The sequence below is a fragment of the Amblyomma mixtum genome, chromosome 5, assembly GCF_055824585.1.
Source record: "Amblyomma mixtum isolate Tamu chromosome 5, ASM5582458v1, whole genome shotgun sequence".
Taxonomy (NCBI): domain Eukaryota; kingdom Metazoa; phylum Arthropoda; class Arachnida; order Ixodida; family Ixodidae; genus Amblyomma; species Amblyomma mixtum.
Genome location: NC_143016.1, coordinates 142,106,916 through 142,123,431, shown reverse-complemented (window position 1 = coordinate 142,123,431; position 16,516 = coordinate 142,106,916). Strand labels below are relative to the sequence as shown.

Genomic DNA, 16,516 nt, shown 5'->3' with positions numbered 1-16,516 from the left:
TGGCCTAGTGGTTTGGGCGTTCGCTTCGGCTGCGGTAGGTGGCTGGTTGGAAACCCACCGCCAGGCATGTCCTTTTCTTGTATTGTTTATTCTGGTTCTGCGGACGCATTCTGCTCAAGATACGCATGAGGCAAGTAATGCTTACGCATTAATACGGTCTTTTTCTGTTCCTTCCCATTCTCGTGGTGGACACAGCAAGCGCGCCACTCGCAAGAGCCTACGCTTTTTCTGCCGCCTCAAGCGGCACACGTGCAGCCCTCGAGATTCATTGCGAGCGACGCGAGAGCGCCGTGTCCGTCGCGTAATCCGCGTGCACTCATGCGGAACCATGGAGCCATCCTTCGGCGCGGCGCGGAACCCACTGTAACTAACGAAGGCGGTGGAAGTTAGTGGCATGACATGGCATTAGATCCATCGCTATGAGAAATTTCAGAATAGGCAAGTGGGCGATGTACATCCGGAACTACAAGAAGAAATGAAAAAAGGAGCCGGAATTCAAGGGTAATATGTTTTTTTCTCATTATTCTGAATGTGCTGTTAGACTGAAGATAAAATCGACATAGATTATCATCTAATGACATATATCCTTGATTTAGTCTGAGCAAATGCATATCGTAGAATGCAGCTTCAAGAAGGCGCATGCTAGATGCTTTGAGGTGACGCTCTCTGTGAGAACCTTTCTCTTAAAGCATAAAATTGCAATGTGAGGCTGCGTAAGTATACAGTAAGGTATTTTCACTGTCGATGTGTCTAATCTGAGCGCGAACATTTAAAAGGTGAAATATTCCTAAACTAGAGCTGTCGTCACCCGCCTCAGGTGATATTGCCTACTGCCGCGCCTGCAAAGTGGAACTGCGGCCCCATCTTTAGGACCTGGTTAGCGCACCTGGTTAGCCGCACTGTTAGAGCGCATGACGGATGCGAAATGTAACAACGGATAGAACACGCCGTGCGCACAACCTCAGACATCACGTGCGGGAAAGAAATCTAATATGTAAATATTCCTGCCGAAAATTAATTTAATATGCTTAAGAAATGTCATCACAAAAACAAATATTTTTGGCTACTTTTGGGCTACACAAAAATTTCGCTTTTGGCTACGTTTGGGCTACTACGGAGGCCAATTTGGCTACTTGAGGTCGGAGCCATCTGGCAACCCTGCTGAAAACCGCACGCAACGCATGCAAGAGGATCGGTTCGCTTGAGGCACAGGTATGTGCTGCCTCCGCTCGGCGCTCTTGTAAAGCGCCATCAAGACAGCTTCTTTGAACATCCACGAGATGGAAGTAAAAGCAAAAACGAAATTGATTCGAACGGTTTTAATCACAAAAGTCAGTATAACCACGAAAAAAGTGGGACATATGAGTCGCTAACGATGGATTTGCATCATCCTGATTCTCCGCCCTGTCGGCATGCATTTCATTACCACGTAAGTCGTCCAGGAGTCTAAACACCAGCTCAACTACTTCCTGCATGGACAGAGACTTCCGTGCATGAAAGAGAATGAAACTCCCATCCATTGATGAGCGGCAAAAGAGCTTTAGACTGGATATGCTTCGCGAAATATATGGATGAGCAATGCTGAATTTGAATATGCAATTTTTTTTTGCAAACAGTACACACAGGACAAAGGAAAATGATGTATAAAGCACATTTAAGAACTAGTCAGTAAAAAGAAAACTTTTCCAACTTGTCGTTCATAATCAACCGGCTGGACAGAGTGCCAAAATCTGCTGAAAACGGCATGCACCGCGCGCAAGTAGAACAGTTCGCTTGAGACGCACGCCTGTGTGGTAAGTGCGCCGCTCAATACAACATTGCTATTAAAACAGCTTCCTTGGACATCCAGGAGGTTGCAGTGGAAATTTAAGCGAAATTAATTCATCGCTTTTCAGCTCAAAAAGCAAAACATTACCATGAAAAAAGTGGGACGTATGAGTCCCGCTGTCCCACAAAGGGTTAATTAATAGGCAAAACTATAGGAGCCCAGAATGCTATTTAGAGGTCACCAGACCTACAGAATAAATGCCAAATATTTATCAGGGACCAGACCACCGGACACCGTCGGTGCGAAAGAGAGCCACTTAACTCCACTGCGTAGCGTCACGTAAATTTAAAGTCGCTTTACCTATCCAAAGACGTGCAATCTAAAGCATGGCCGCACATGCAAGGAATGAAAAATATCAAAAACCATGAAATAAATTAGAGGCAATCGTTTTAAAGTGATACTTCTGGACTAGTCACAGCACTTAAGAGAACTTCTTGCTGGGCTTGTTGGTAATTCATCACTGCAATTTAAAGGCGTCAAAAACTACACTCACCACAAACAAGAGAAGAGAACAAGACAGAGCGTTCTCTTCTCTTGTGTGTGTGCGCGTCGTTTTTGGCACCTTTAAGTTGTACTGACTTAACGCCCCACGCTGTACCCAACTCTCGTTTCCTTTTTTTTTGGCAGATTCGTCGTTCAAGCACGTGTGCTATCTGAAGGCACCTGGAAACTCTTCCACGGCGCTGCCCTTTGATCAGGTTGAAGTGCGCCTGTGCACCCACATCATCATGGGGTTTGCCACTGTGTCACCCGATTCTAGCATCAATCTGAGTCCTCTAGGTGGGCTTAAGGGCCTGGCTGCCTTTTCTGCACTTCGCCAGCGGAGAGCTGACATTAAACTCATGTTCTCAGTGGGCGGAGGTGGCGAGAACTTCGGCTACATGGTCTCCAAACCCTCCACAAGACATAGGTGCGTTGAAGTGATCCGAATTTTGAAGATGGCTTAAAAATCTTTGAAAACTTCTTGAAGGATATATTTCGTAAAAGAGGATCGCCCTTCTACAAATCGCAGTATTTGAGTATTTTAATGGGCATAGAATATATAAGGCGCTCTCTTTATTAATGTGATATAATTAGAAGCTTTACAGTGAACACAAATGCGTCGTCGGTCACACAATTGTCAGGAGCGGATATGACGTCACAAGATCTTCTACACCTTCATCTGCATTCTGTATCTACTCGCACAACTACATCTAAAAAAGCCTCTACATCTAAACATCTAACGTCTAGACCAGCTGGCTTACCTGAAAAAAATGTCTGGTCTTGTGCATAGATATGGAGGGGTCCGCAAGCGCAACGACAAAAAATGACGCAAAAAAAAGCGTAAAAGCGTCAACAGCTTCTAATGCGATAGCATTGCAAACACGTGTTGCAGTAAGATGCCCCTGTAAATTTTTGTTGATCTGGATATAGCGGTTTGATGAAATGTTACGACTCGCACTGCACTTGAAATACAGGGCAGGGGTGCAAGGCCATATACAACTGTGTGCCTTTTTTCGCGTAACTCCTACTTTGACAGTGTAAGCAAATGATCTTTCGACTACATATTCGCACTTGGTAACTTCCTCTCTACGTGTTTCAAGCCTCAAAGGAAAAATTCGGCAGAGGCATTTAAGACTTCTTGGATATGGGAACGCTAAAACATCACTCTCGCTTGCTCTATTGACACCCACCCACACACACACACGCGTATGACACAAGCCGGAACGCCGTAGGGGGAACGGTTGCATCACGCGTTATACGAAAATTGTTTTTTTTTTTTATTTTTTATGGAAAGGAGAGCACGAAGTACCCTTCTCACATCTCGGTGAACGCTTCCGCCACGCCTTAAGGCAAGAAATAAACGATCCGGAAAGGCAAACGATTGAAGGTGTATATGTTGTCGGTTCGAATCGCTGCGGCAAGCTTGCCATCATCTTGAATAGCACATGTGCGCTATATACAACGAGAAGTCGCATTATTTCAGAACTCTTATGGCACAGTGTGCGACAAACAGTTGAGTAACAATTCTGGTGCGAGAGTTGTCCGGAAATACAGCGTCACATCGAGGTCTATCTGTCGGTAGTGTATATAGAAGAACGACATGTATAACATTGTCTGAAGTGACGGTTTTGTCTTGCTCTGTGCGTCATGCGGCTGCTTGATCACGTGAGCCTATTTTTCTTGATATGGCTGGAATTTTCTGCAATATATCTGCAAAGACACACACACACGCACACAAACGCCGCCGGATTTGTTGTCATGACACTTGTAATACTTGCGCATTAATAAAAAAGAAAATATAGCGCTAGTGCGTTTAATTATATAGACTGAAGAATTTGGCGCACGGCGTTTATTGTTCTCCGCAGCGCGTTAGATATTAGCGGAAAATATTTGCGTTCTCATTTTCGATCTATGGTTCCTGGGCGTCTCTATAGTCTAGTAGCTATTTTACGAGACATATACCTTCAGAACTGAGCATGATGGCTTCTGATTATTCACATTTGTTATGCTCACATGTGACAACAAATTTCCACTTAACAAGAATCCATATAATTTATTAGAAAAGACTTTTTGAATTGTGTTAGAGGCACAAGCTGTTCGTTTTAATCGCAACTTTTCCTGATGCACCTTGCGCAACCTTGACCCTTGTACCTAGATTTATTGCCTTCGCTCAGAGAGTACTGGATTCATCAAGCCTCGACGGACTTGATCTTGACTGGGAGTTTCCTTCGCTCTCGGACGCTCTGCTTTTCGCCCAACTTCTTAAGGTATATTCCCATTTCAGCACTCTTTCTGATCGCACAAGTGGACGAAAATATTTACTGGTACAATTTTTTTATGGATATAGCGTAGGAAGTGAACAAAAAATGAACGCTTTCTTTACTGCTACTTTTCTTGAATATTGCCACGTATCATTGCAGTGTGTGTTCGTTCACGCTCAAGGCAGCAGGAAAGGGTCGTTATCACTTTTGTTCGTGGCGCGAGAAGCGACCAGACTAATCTAGATTGTTCGCAGCCATGAAAGGCTGCGAACAATCTAGATTAGTGTGGTCGCTTGGTCACGTCGTAATGCCACGTATCATTGCAGTGTGTGTTCGTTCACGCTCAAGGCAGCAGGAAAGGGTCGTTATCACTTTTGTTCGTGGCGCGAGAAGCGACCAGACTAATCTAGATTGTTCGCAGCCATGAAAGGCTGCATCTAGGTTTTTCCAGATTACCGTAGATGATCTTGACCTGTTATCTGGAAGTTTCCTTGCCGGCTTTAAATTGAGCGATGCCGCGAGCGGCGGACATTTCTAGTTCGACGACCGACGAGCACGTTTGTTGCTTACGCCGCCGCCGAGTGATTAAGTTATTTTGCGGGCGCAAGTGAGCCCAAATAAAGAGCTTCGTTTCCAAGACTGGCTAGTGTCTTCCTGACCACTGGACTGCCGTCACTACAACGTGACATCTGGTGGAGGTGCTGGGTAGCCTCCCATGTTCCGGACACCCCCTACAAGTCGCGACGCCAGCCCTTCGAGTCATTCACCGCAGGACCTGAGTCCAGTCCACCGCGGAAGCCGACGTCTGCTAGGAGACGCACCTGAGTTCGGGATTCTGCCTGACCCTACCCGGAAACGAAAGCCAGCAGGAACGTCCACCATGAGCTTGCCCCAGCCGACGGCTCCAATCATTCTTCACCAGCCCCGGGTGCCACCAACCTTCGACGCTTCGCCTGGCGCCGACCCCGAAGAATGGCTGGAACAGTTCGACCGTGTGGCTGCCTTCAACAACTGGGATGATGCTACGAAACTTAGGTACGTCTTCTTCGCCTTGGAGGGACCAGCAAAAGTCTGGTTTGAGAATGAGGAAGCTAACCTCACGAACTGGGAAACCTTCAAGGAGCAGCTTCTAAAGACTTTCACGAACGTTGTGCGAACGGAGAGAGCCCAGCAGCTGCTAGTCTCGCATACAACACCCAAACGAGACCATTGCTGTGTACACTGAGGAAATGAAGCGTCTCTTCCGGCGTGCCGACGCAAACATGAAGGAAGAAGAAAAAGTAAGGTTGCTCATGCGAGGAGTTAAAGAGCAACTCTTTGCCGGCCTCGTCCGAAACCCACCGAAAACTGTCGCGGAATTTGTAGAAGAGGCATCCACGATGGAAAAAACTCTGGATGCCCGAGCCCGCCAGTATGACCGCCAGCAGCGCATTTTCTCAGCAAGCTGCCTGGACACCGCTAACAGCAATGACCTGCGGGATGTTATACGTCAAGTTGTGCGAGAGGAGCTCCGACGATTGCTGCCAACGGGAACGCAGCCGCAAATTTCATCGCTCACGGACGTCATCAGGGACGAGGTTCAACAGGCCTTGGGTGTGACGCCGACACCCACGCAGCCTCTGCAGCCCCCAGCCATGACTTACGCCGCAGCTGTGCGCCGTCCTGCCCCTCGACGACGGGACCCAAGCCCCTATCGCCCTCAGCCAGCTGCGTTGGACCGCCGCCCACTCGCCCCAACCCGCCCGTCCTACGAGCGACGGGCGCAGCCGAGGAAATGCGACGAGTGGAGAACTCCCGACCAGCGCCGCCCACTATGCTTCCACTGTGGTGAAGCCGGTCACGTCCTCCGGCACTGCCCATACAGAAGACTGGGCATCCGAGGGTTCTCTTACGACGCTCCACGACCCCGACCCGGCCGGCGACCAGCCGAAATCGAGGAGTTTTTGCGTCGGGAAGAATACTCATCGCCGAGCCGCCTATCACGTTCCCCGTCGCCATCGTCCCCGCGCTTTGTATCTCCTAGCCGAGGTTACGCCATGCGTGGACGCTCCCCCAGCCCCCGAATGTTAAACTAAATAAAGCAGCCTCTGGAGGTGAGGTTGCTTCTAAGCGCAATGATAAAGATCCTCCATCGACGCGTACTCAAGACCATGCCTCAACTACGACGACAACACCGACGACGACAACACCGACGACGACAACACCGACGACGACAACACCGACGACGACAACACCGACGACGACAACACCGACAACGACAACACCGACGACGACAGCTCCGACGACGACAGCTCCGACGACGACGACACCGACGACGACGACGACGACGCGGCCAGACTTGAAGCTTTTACCGTTGCCCAGTGATGTAACGTCGCAGTACGCCCACCGCAGCCTCACTACTCGACGAAGCCGAGATCGTACACCGAAGACAACGTGCAATGCGAAAACGCGAACAAGTGACCTTGAAGTTATGATCGATGATCACGCGGTTACTGCCTTGGTGGACACCGGAGCTGACTACTCCGTCATGAGTGGGCCACTCGCTGTCCGACTCAGGAAGGTAACAACAACTTGGGATGGCCCGCTGATCCGCACCGCTGGTGGTAACCTGATTACGCCGTCAGGACGCTGCACCGCGAGAGTTACTGTAAATGGGAGAACCTACGCGACAACCTTCCTGATCCTACAGCAATGCTCGCGAGACGTGATTTTAGGAATGGACTTCCTGAATGAACATCGGGCGATCATCGACCTCGATCCAAGTCGATCAAGCTTTCCACGGACAAAGCCATATCTGCAGCGACGACAGCGACTCATCGCGTTGCCTTAAACGTCCTTGACGAAGTACTGAGCGTGCCGCCCCGATCAAGTGTCTTCGCCTGCATAGGTACTGGAGACGTCGAAACTGCCGAAGGCGTCGTCGAGGGGAACACCCAGTTACTCCTTGATCGAGGACAGGGCGTCGCAAGGGGAGTCGCCCAAATCCGAAATGGCCAAGCCCAGGTGCTGCTAACCAACTTCACCGAAGAATACCGGCATCTAAACAAAGGTACGACGATCGCATTCCTCGACGAGCTGGCAGACATCAGAGACATATGTGCCCTACCCGACCAACCCCTAGAACCATCTAACCAAGGCCATCAACCAACGTTTGACATCAACCCGGCATTACCACGGAGCAGACAAGAACAAATACGCAGTCTTCTTCAAAAGTACAGCGATTGCTTCTCATCAGCATCGAATGTGCGAAGAACCCAGCTTGCCAAGCACCGCATTGTCACAGACGAACACGCCCGACCACTGCGACAGAGCCCCTACCGCGTATCGCCGCTAGAACGCCAAGCTATTCGCAAGCAAGTTGAGGAAATGCTACGTGACGACGTAATCCAGCCATCAAGGAGCCCCTGGGCAGCACCAGTTGTCCTAGTGAAAAAGAAAGACGGCACCCTTCGCTTCTGCGTCGATTACCGCCGCCTGAACAGCATTACGAAGAAGGATGTCTACCCCCTCCCCCGCATCGACGACACACTGGATCGGCTATGCAACGCTAAGTACTTCTCATCGATGGACCTGAAGAGCGGCTACTGGCAAATTGAAGTCGACGAAAGAGATCGCGAGAAGACTGCGTTCATCACGCCAGACGGACTCTTCGAGTTCAAGGTGATGCCATTCGGCCTCTGCTCTGCACCAGCGACGTTCCAGCGAGTAATGGATACGGTGCTCGCAGGCTTGAAGTGGCAGATTTGCCTCGTCTACTTAGATGACGTTGTTGTCTTCTCCTCAAACTTTGAAGACCACCTCAGAAGGCTTCGGATAGTGCTGGAAACGATCAAGTCTTCAGGCCTGACACTGAAACCAGAGAAGTGCCACTTCGCCTACGAGGAGCTGCTGTTCCTTGGTCACGTCGTAAGCAAGGATGGAGTTCGCCCAGACCCCCACAAGACGGCTGCGATCGCAGAGTTTCCACAGCCTAATGACAAGAAAGCTATACGCAGATTCCTTGGATTGTGCGCTTATTACCGGCGATTCGTCAAGAACTTTTCGCGCATCGCTGAACCTTTGACCAACTTACCAAGGCTGACGTGCCTTTTAAATGGGAAAGGCCGCAAGAGGAAGCTTTCAACGAGCTGAAGCGCCGCTTACAGTCCCCTCCTGTGCTCGGGCACTTTGATGAAAACGCCGAAACCGAAGTTCATACCGATGCAAGCAGTGTGGGCTTAGGAGCGGTCCTCGTTCAGAAAAATGGCAGAGAGGAGAAAGTTATCGCGTACGCTAGCCGTTCACTGTCGAGAGCCGAAGCCAACTATTCGACGACAGAGAAAGAATGTCTCGCCATTATTTGGGCCACGTCGAAATTTCGCCCCTACCTATACGGACGACCATTCAAGGTTGTGAGCGATCACCATGCTCTCTGCTGGCTGGCCAATTTGAAAGATCCCTCCGGCCGCCTTGCTCGATGGAGCCTGCGTCTTCGGTTTGGTTTGGTTTGGTTTATGGGGTTTAATGTCCCAAAGCGACTAAGGCTATGAGAGACGCCGTAGTGGAGGGCTCCGGAAATTTCGACCACCTGGGGTTCTTTAACGTGCACTGACATCGCACAGTACACGGGCCTCTAGAATTTCTCCTCCAAAGAAATTCTAGCCGCCGCGGCCGGGATCGAACCCGCGTCTTTTGGGTCAGCAGCCGAGCACCATAACCGCTGAGCCACCGCGGCGGCGAGCCTGCGTCTTCAAGAATTCGACATAACTGTAGTCTACAAATCTGGCCGCAAACATTCCCATGCAGACTGCCTATCGCGAGCCCCGGTAGACGCAGCACCGGAAGAAGAAGATGACGATGCTTTCCTAGGACCGGTAAGCGCCAGCAATTTCGCGCAGCAGCAGCGCTCGGATCCTGAGTTGCAAAACCTAGTTGATTATTTGAAAGGCAAGACCGCATCGCCTCCCCGGGAGTTCAAGCGCCAACTGTCGTCCTTCGTCCTTCACAATAATGTCCTCCTGAAGAAGAACTTCACGCCCAACAGGACAGTACATCTTCTTGTCGTGCCCAAGAATCTTAGGCAAGAAATTATGCAGGCATGTCACGATGAGCCGACTGCAGGGCATCTCGGGATTGCTCGCACGTTGCACCGCATCCAGGAGAAGTACTATTGGCCGCGGCTAGCTACCTACGTTTCCCATTACGTGAAAACGTGCCGTGAGTGTCAGCGACGCAAAACGCCTCCGACTAGACCAGCCGGACTCCTCAACCCCATACCACCTGCAACTAAGCCCTTTCAGCAAATAGGAATGGAACTCCTCGGCCCCTTTCCGACTTCATCATCAGGTAACAAGTGGATCATCGTGGCCACCGACTACATGACCCGATACGCCGAAGCAAAAGCGTTGCCTAATGGTACCGCAACAGAAGTCGCAAAATTTTTTGTCGAGCAAATTCTCCTGCGACACGGCGCCCCCGAAGTGCTCATCACAGACAGAGGGACGGCATTTACAGCGGAGCTGACGCAAGCCATTTTAAACTACAGCCAGACAAGCCATCGGAGGACAACTGCCTATCATCCACAAACCAACGGACTCACAGAGCGTCTTAACAAGACCATCGCAGACATGCTCTCCATGTACATCGACGCCGAACACAAGACGTGGGACTCCATTCTGCCCTACGTGATCTTCGCGTACAATACTGCCGTCCAGGAGACAACCAGGTTTACCCCATTCCAGCTGGTATACGACAGGAAGCCCACGACAACACTCGACGCAATGCTCCCGCACGTTTCTGACGAAGACAACCTCGACGTCGCCGCCTACCTTCATCGCGCCGAGGAAGCCCAAAGACATGCGCGGCTTCGCATTCAAGACCAGCAGCACACCGACGCCCGACGCTACAATCTGCGCCGACGAGACACGCATTACAAGCCAGGTGATCGTGTTTGGATATGGACGCCAGTTCGCCGCCGTGGATTGAGTAAAAAGTTGCTGCGACGCTACTTTGGCCCGTACAAGGTTCTCCGTCGCATCGGTAACCTCGACTACGAAGTCATCCCCGACGGCACGACAGCATCTCAGCGACGCCGCACATGCCCGGAAGTCGTACATGTCGTACGCCTGAAGCCATATTATGAACGCTAAAGGACTGGAAGTTTTCATTGTCCGTGTTTACTCTCATTTTAAAGCATCGAGACGATGCTTCTTTGGAAGGGGGGTAATGCCACGTATCATTGCAGTGTGTGTTCGTTCACGCTCAAGGCAGCAGGAAAGGGTCGTTATCACTTTTGTTCGTGGCGCGAGAAGCGACCAGACTAATCTAGATTGTTCGCAGCCATGAAAGGCTGCATCTAGGTTTTTCCAGATTACCGTAGATGATCTTGACCTGTTATCTGGAAGTTTCCTTGCCGGCTTTAAATTGAGCGATGCCGCGAGCGGCGGACATTCGTAGTTCGACGACCGACGAGCACGTTTGTTGCTTACGCCGCCGCCGAGTGATTCAGTTATTTTGCGGGCGCAAGTCAGCCCAAATAAAGAGCTTCGTTTCCAAGACTGCCTAGTGTCTTCCTGACCACTGGACTGCCGTCACTACAGCGTGACAATATAAAAGGTTTGTTCGAAAAGTGAATGTCGTTGTTGATACTTAGAAAACAAAGGTGTAGATAACGAAGTTTTACGCAATCAGCGCCATCTGATCGTTGTTTCTGAATCCACTCAACGTTATTGTTTTGAATTTGTAGTCGTTTGCATGTCGGTGAATGCATATAATAATAACCTCGAACATTGTCGCTCCCGGTAGTTGCGAAGTGCGTGCTGTGATCGTCACCTTCTGAAATTCATCAAGTGTTGTGCCCAGAATATTATTGTAGGTGGCGAGATGTGGATATCCAGCACGTAGGCATAAACAAATTAACATATTGCAATGACATCAGTCAACTTTATCAAAACTGAAAAAATTCAAGCAATCTCCGTTCTCTGTCCGGAAAATGATGGCTACCGTTTTTAAAAAGGGCGTTCTGTTGGTCGATTTATTGAAATAAGGGACAAAAATTACCATTGACGTGTAGTGCGAAACACTCACCAAACAAACGTCCCGTCGAAAAGAGACGGAGCGGGAAACTGTCGCCCGGAATACTCTCATTCATGTCAATGCGCGCTCTCACTCCGCGGCCCGAACCAAGGTGATGATTCAAAATTTTGGCTGGGAGCGTTTTCATCACTCTTCTCATAATCCCGACCTTATACCTCGCGGCTTTTACCTTCGCCTGCACTTGCAACGTTGGCTTACTGATCAATGGTTTCAAGACTGCGAGAAACCGAATACCGCCTTTGTCAACTGGTTCCCAGGCGGCCAACTTCGATCCAAAGAGACTAAAGAAGCTGGTGCAGTGTTACGAAATATATTTTGAAGTCAACGGTGATTATGTAGAAATGTGAAGTAGATTTTTAGGAAACTGAAACTTTCAGCCGAATCCTCTGCTGACGAATATATATATATTGGTGTTCGCCACACGTGGGCTGTGCTCATGAGGGGCCTGTACTCCTGCGGCACAGATGGTACTGCTGCGCTTGTGTACTGCAGAGATGGCACTGGCATGGGAACGACGGGGGAAAAGGCTTGCCTCGCTGGCCCAGGACTTCGTAGTGCCTCGCTGTGCGTCATAACAGAGGGCGCCGGATGTGGAGCTGGGGGCGGCTGCACAGCTCGTCGGATTTCGTCACGGACCACGTCCGTTACGGCAACGACACTGGCCTGTGGAGCTTCGAAACGAAGTTTCGCCAATTCCTCACGCACAACGCTTCTTACAAGCTCCCGGAGCTCCTCGGCAGGCAGCGACGTAGGCGTGTACTGGGAAGCGGCTGCTACAGTAGCCTCACGTCTGTAGTGCGTGCCCCGTTCCTGCAGAGAGCGCTCGATACTCGTTGCCTCCCTTGTGAAGTCGGCCACTGTTCTTGGAGGGTAACGAAGAAGTCCGGCAAATAGCTGTTCTTCTACGCCGCGCATTAAGTGGCGCACCTTCTTCGCTTCTGGCATAGCAGGGTCGGCCCGATTTAACAGTCGCGTCATGTCTTCGACGAACATCGCGACGCTCTCGTTGGACTGCTGGGACATCAAGTGCAGAGCGATTTCATCCTTTTCTTTTCTTTCGCTGGTGGTAAACCTCGCTAGGAGTTCTCGACGGAAAGCCTCCCAGGTGTAAAGGAAAGCTCCGTGGTTCTCGAACCATGTTTTGGCCGAGTCCTGCAGCGCAAAGTATACGTTGCGCAATTTGCGCTCGCCATCCCATTCATTGAAACCCGCCACTCGGTCAAAGCTGGCCAACCAGTCTTCTACGTCCTCGAACCTGTCCCCGTGGAACGGTGGCGGCGACCGAGGTGCGTGAAGGACGAATGGCGGGGCATTCCCGGAATGCTGAGTTGTCTGGCTAGCCACGGTTGATGCCATTGCTCTTACCGCTCGTACCGGCGCTGCCAGTTGGCCGAACTCTGGTCGTAGGCCTCGCAGGCGGCGGCTCGCCTTGTGGACGGCTGTTGAGTACACGCGTGGATAACAGGCGTCAAGAGAGTCCTCGCAGTCAGAGTACATGGGACGCTACCCAGCACTTCCACCAAATATGTCACCGACAAAAGGTTCAAGAAAAAGACCAGGTTCTAATTAGACGAGGCGGGCGTGCCAGCCAGCAGGCAGCTCGAGCGAGGAAGAAGACGATCTTCGAGCACCTCGAGTGCCCAAGGTTTGGCAAGTCCCAGGTTAAACAGTTCGGCCGCGGTACGGCGCCACTGAATGGTTCGTACGGTGGCCATATTTTACGACCAAACGGCCCTTATTTTTTAAATATCCCTCGTACTTCAGTCCAAGTAACCACTGTTCGAAATTGATCAGCCTTGTACTTCAGTGCAACAAAGGATCAGCTGGCTTTCGGAAAGACCGCCGGTCAAAAAGCATAATGCAACCATAAATCATTTCTCAATGAAATGCACAGGGTACAGCAAAGCTCTGTATATATAGTCAAAAGCACTTGTAACGGCAACAATTGTAGCCAACGCTCACTTATTACGAACAAAGGTGATGTTACTTGGCCGCGCTACTCGGTCAGAGCAAATGAGGAGGGGCCATAAACTTGCTATCGCTGTCGAAAAACAGGCGCTTTCTCTAGCACCGATAAAGAATGTTGCTGAGCAATCTCAGCCCCTTCGACCCCTTCGACCCCTAAAGCACCAGCCTCCTATCCCCCCCCCCCCCCCCCCCCCCGCCAAAAAAAGTAAGCTCTAGGAAAGGTTCCTTTGAAAGAGCATTCAACCGCTCGCCGAACATGTGCCGACGGGCTGCGACGTCAGTTACCGACTAGGCAAAGCCTTTAAGGCGCAAGTAGAAACATGCTGGCTGTTAGACATGGGCAGGCATCACCTTCTAAAAGCTCTAGTCCTGCGCCATGGAGAGCGGGTTGTAAACGGAACTAGTGCACACGGTCGGAGACCAATCAATTGCGGGGATTTTGATACGTTACCTTGCTGGCATGGGTGGTCACGTGGCGAGCGTCGCTCACTGTATCCCCTCTCCACCTTCTGCCCTGCTGCCAAAAGCGGTGAGTGCGTGTGCGCTACGCTTGCTTCGTCGCTGCATCCTTCGAACGTCATCGAATATTGCTGGCGAGAAGGCCAACCAACCAACAGTTGGGTAAACTCTTGAATCGCGATTCGCGATTAGTAATCCCGCGTACCTGGCGCAGCTCATGGTAAGCAAAGGTTTCGATGGGGAGCATGTGACTGTCCTGGAGAGGTTGAAAATACTCCGGGGTAGGTCTTTTTTGAAGACGCCGATTTGCTTGACGGACTTTCTATACACAAACAAAAATCAGTCCAGCCGCCTTAAAGAGACTGGAAGATATGACGAATTGTCGATTATTACTAAATAGGCTGGCGCTTCTGTTAAAATATGTATTTCGGCAATAGCAATGCGTCTGAGAGATAACGAAGAAATTTGGAAAACCCACCGTTTATAGAGAACGACGAGTTGCCGCTTGCTCTCTGGTGCGATCGAAAAACTCGCGCATCCAGCAAGCGCTGAGACTGAACAGTGTCTTTAACCTTGCTTGAAACCAATCCGCAAAGCAAATGGCGAATCGCAAAGGGAACAAAAAGGTCGAAATGAAAATGCAGGAAACCGCCAGCATCGTCAAGCGCGAGCTGATGGCCACATTTATTCCGTGCATGCGTGTCAAATGGGAAAGCGCCTAGCGTTCGAGAATCGTGATGGATGCCAGCCAGGGGCAGCGCTTAAAGCGAAGCTGTCGCGCACGGTTAGGTTTCAGCCAACGGGAGCGATTTGTCAAGTTATAATGTCTTGCTTGGCCCATTAGTCAAGTGGTATGCGTTAGCTGCCTCGGCGAAGAAAACAGTGCTCAGAAGGTCCGTAGATTTCGGTAGGCATCCGCACTCTATATTAATTACCAAAGGGCTATACCTAGTGTTAACAAAACACTTAACTTCATAGTCAAAGACGCTCAAACAATTAAGGCGTCAGCGGGTTCGCTAAGGCTCCTTACACCATGGGAAATTGCTCACGGCCTACATCCTGAAATTTTGTAATGTCGAATTGTCGAATGTGTTTATTTCATACTGGGCTCTACACCTGGCACACAGTTCACTTTAGAAGCAAATAGGAATGTAAAAAATGGTAGTTCACTCTTAGAAATGCAGGTGTGCATTTCTTCTTCCGTGTTCTGGGCCTCGCGTCAAATGCATGGATTGGAACCTGTTGGAGAGTACATTAGCTTTTTTGGATAAGTTGGCACACTCATGAACGTGCCACAGCATTTCAAAATTTGAAACTTATAAGTCTTCCACCTCATGTTTATGTGCAGTGAAAAACAAACCCCATAGGAGGGAGCACAAACAAGTTAACACACATGAATGCTTTTGAACCAGGAACTGCACATTTTTTTCTAACTTCGCCGAAATTCATAAATATTCTTCTTTCCACCCTAGCCTGGTAATTTAAGTGCATAAACATAGTCTCATAGAAGTTTGAAAGCTACTGCGGCATTGCGGGCCCTCATTTGCACGAAGGTGGGGTGGTGCGCTCACAGTTACGAAAAGCGCCTGGCAGCCACGCGAGATTTCGTCTTGGGAATCCCCAAAAATCATTATAAATTTATTTCGTGCACTACGAATTCGAGCAACAGTTTTTGATAAATGTCTCTGGAACCCCGTGGGCATTTTTTAATTCATAATGGACGGCAGCTGTGTGCGGATTTCTTGTGGTAAAATTTCGAAAGACGACCTTTGGTAAATGTGCAGTTTCGAAAAACTATTAAAAAAAAGGATTTCAAAAATTTATTGCATTTTGACCGATATGTACAACCATGTCGATTAAGAAATAAATAAATGCCTTCTATTTCCGAACATAATCTTGAACATTATAACCATGAACTGAATCACTGATTAGTTAATTTTACTGAAAAACCACTTCTTACTTCCCATCAATCATTAACATTACCTCCTTGCTAAACAATCCATCTGCCCATCCAGCATCGAAGTGTCTTTAAAGCCTTTTCATACAAAGTCTGCATGGGCCAAAACATCTCACTTATATAGGGTGGTCAGTTGTACGTGTTAACCATACAGGCAGGAAGCACAGCTAACGAGAGAAGAGCAATGGCAGCCGACGTGTTGACCACTGCAAACGTTGCGGCTGAACCAATGTTTTAGGGGCATAGAATTTATAACAAAAGCTAGTGACGTAATCAAGCGCAATATGAATATGGCTTTTTCTGAAGAGCAAATCTAGGCAGCTGTTTTGACACGCCATGCATTTTTCCTCAGCGCTTTAGGTGAGCTGGACAATGAACACTGTCAAGTTAAAACCTCAAATATTCTACCCTCGCATCAAATTACTGCATAGCAGGTTGATGGGAGGGTAGGATGTTTCAGGTTTTACTTAGTTTTTTCAATACGGT

At 49.5% G+C, this 16,516-nt stretch overlaps 1 protein-coding gene across 1 annotated transcript in view; it reads left to right on the top strand.

Annotated features, from left to right (window-relative positions):
- The first annotated feature begins 2,466 nt into the window (after nucleotides 1–2,466).
- The window catches only part of LOC149343933 (acidic mammalian chitinase-like), a 32,102-nt gene continuing 18,052 nt past the window's right edge, over nucleotides 2,467–16,516 (top strand). Inside the window, exons 1-2 of the mRNA XM_089546101.1 lie at nucleotides 2,467–2,738; nucleotides 4,467–4,578. Of these exons, the coding sequence (XP_089402227.1) occupies nucleotides 2,557–2,738; nucleotides 4,467–4,578 (294 nt within the window). The 5' untranslated portion in view covers nucleotides 2,467–2,556. The remainder of the gene's footprint in view (nucleotides 2,739–4,466; nucleotides 4,579–16,516) is intronic.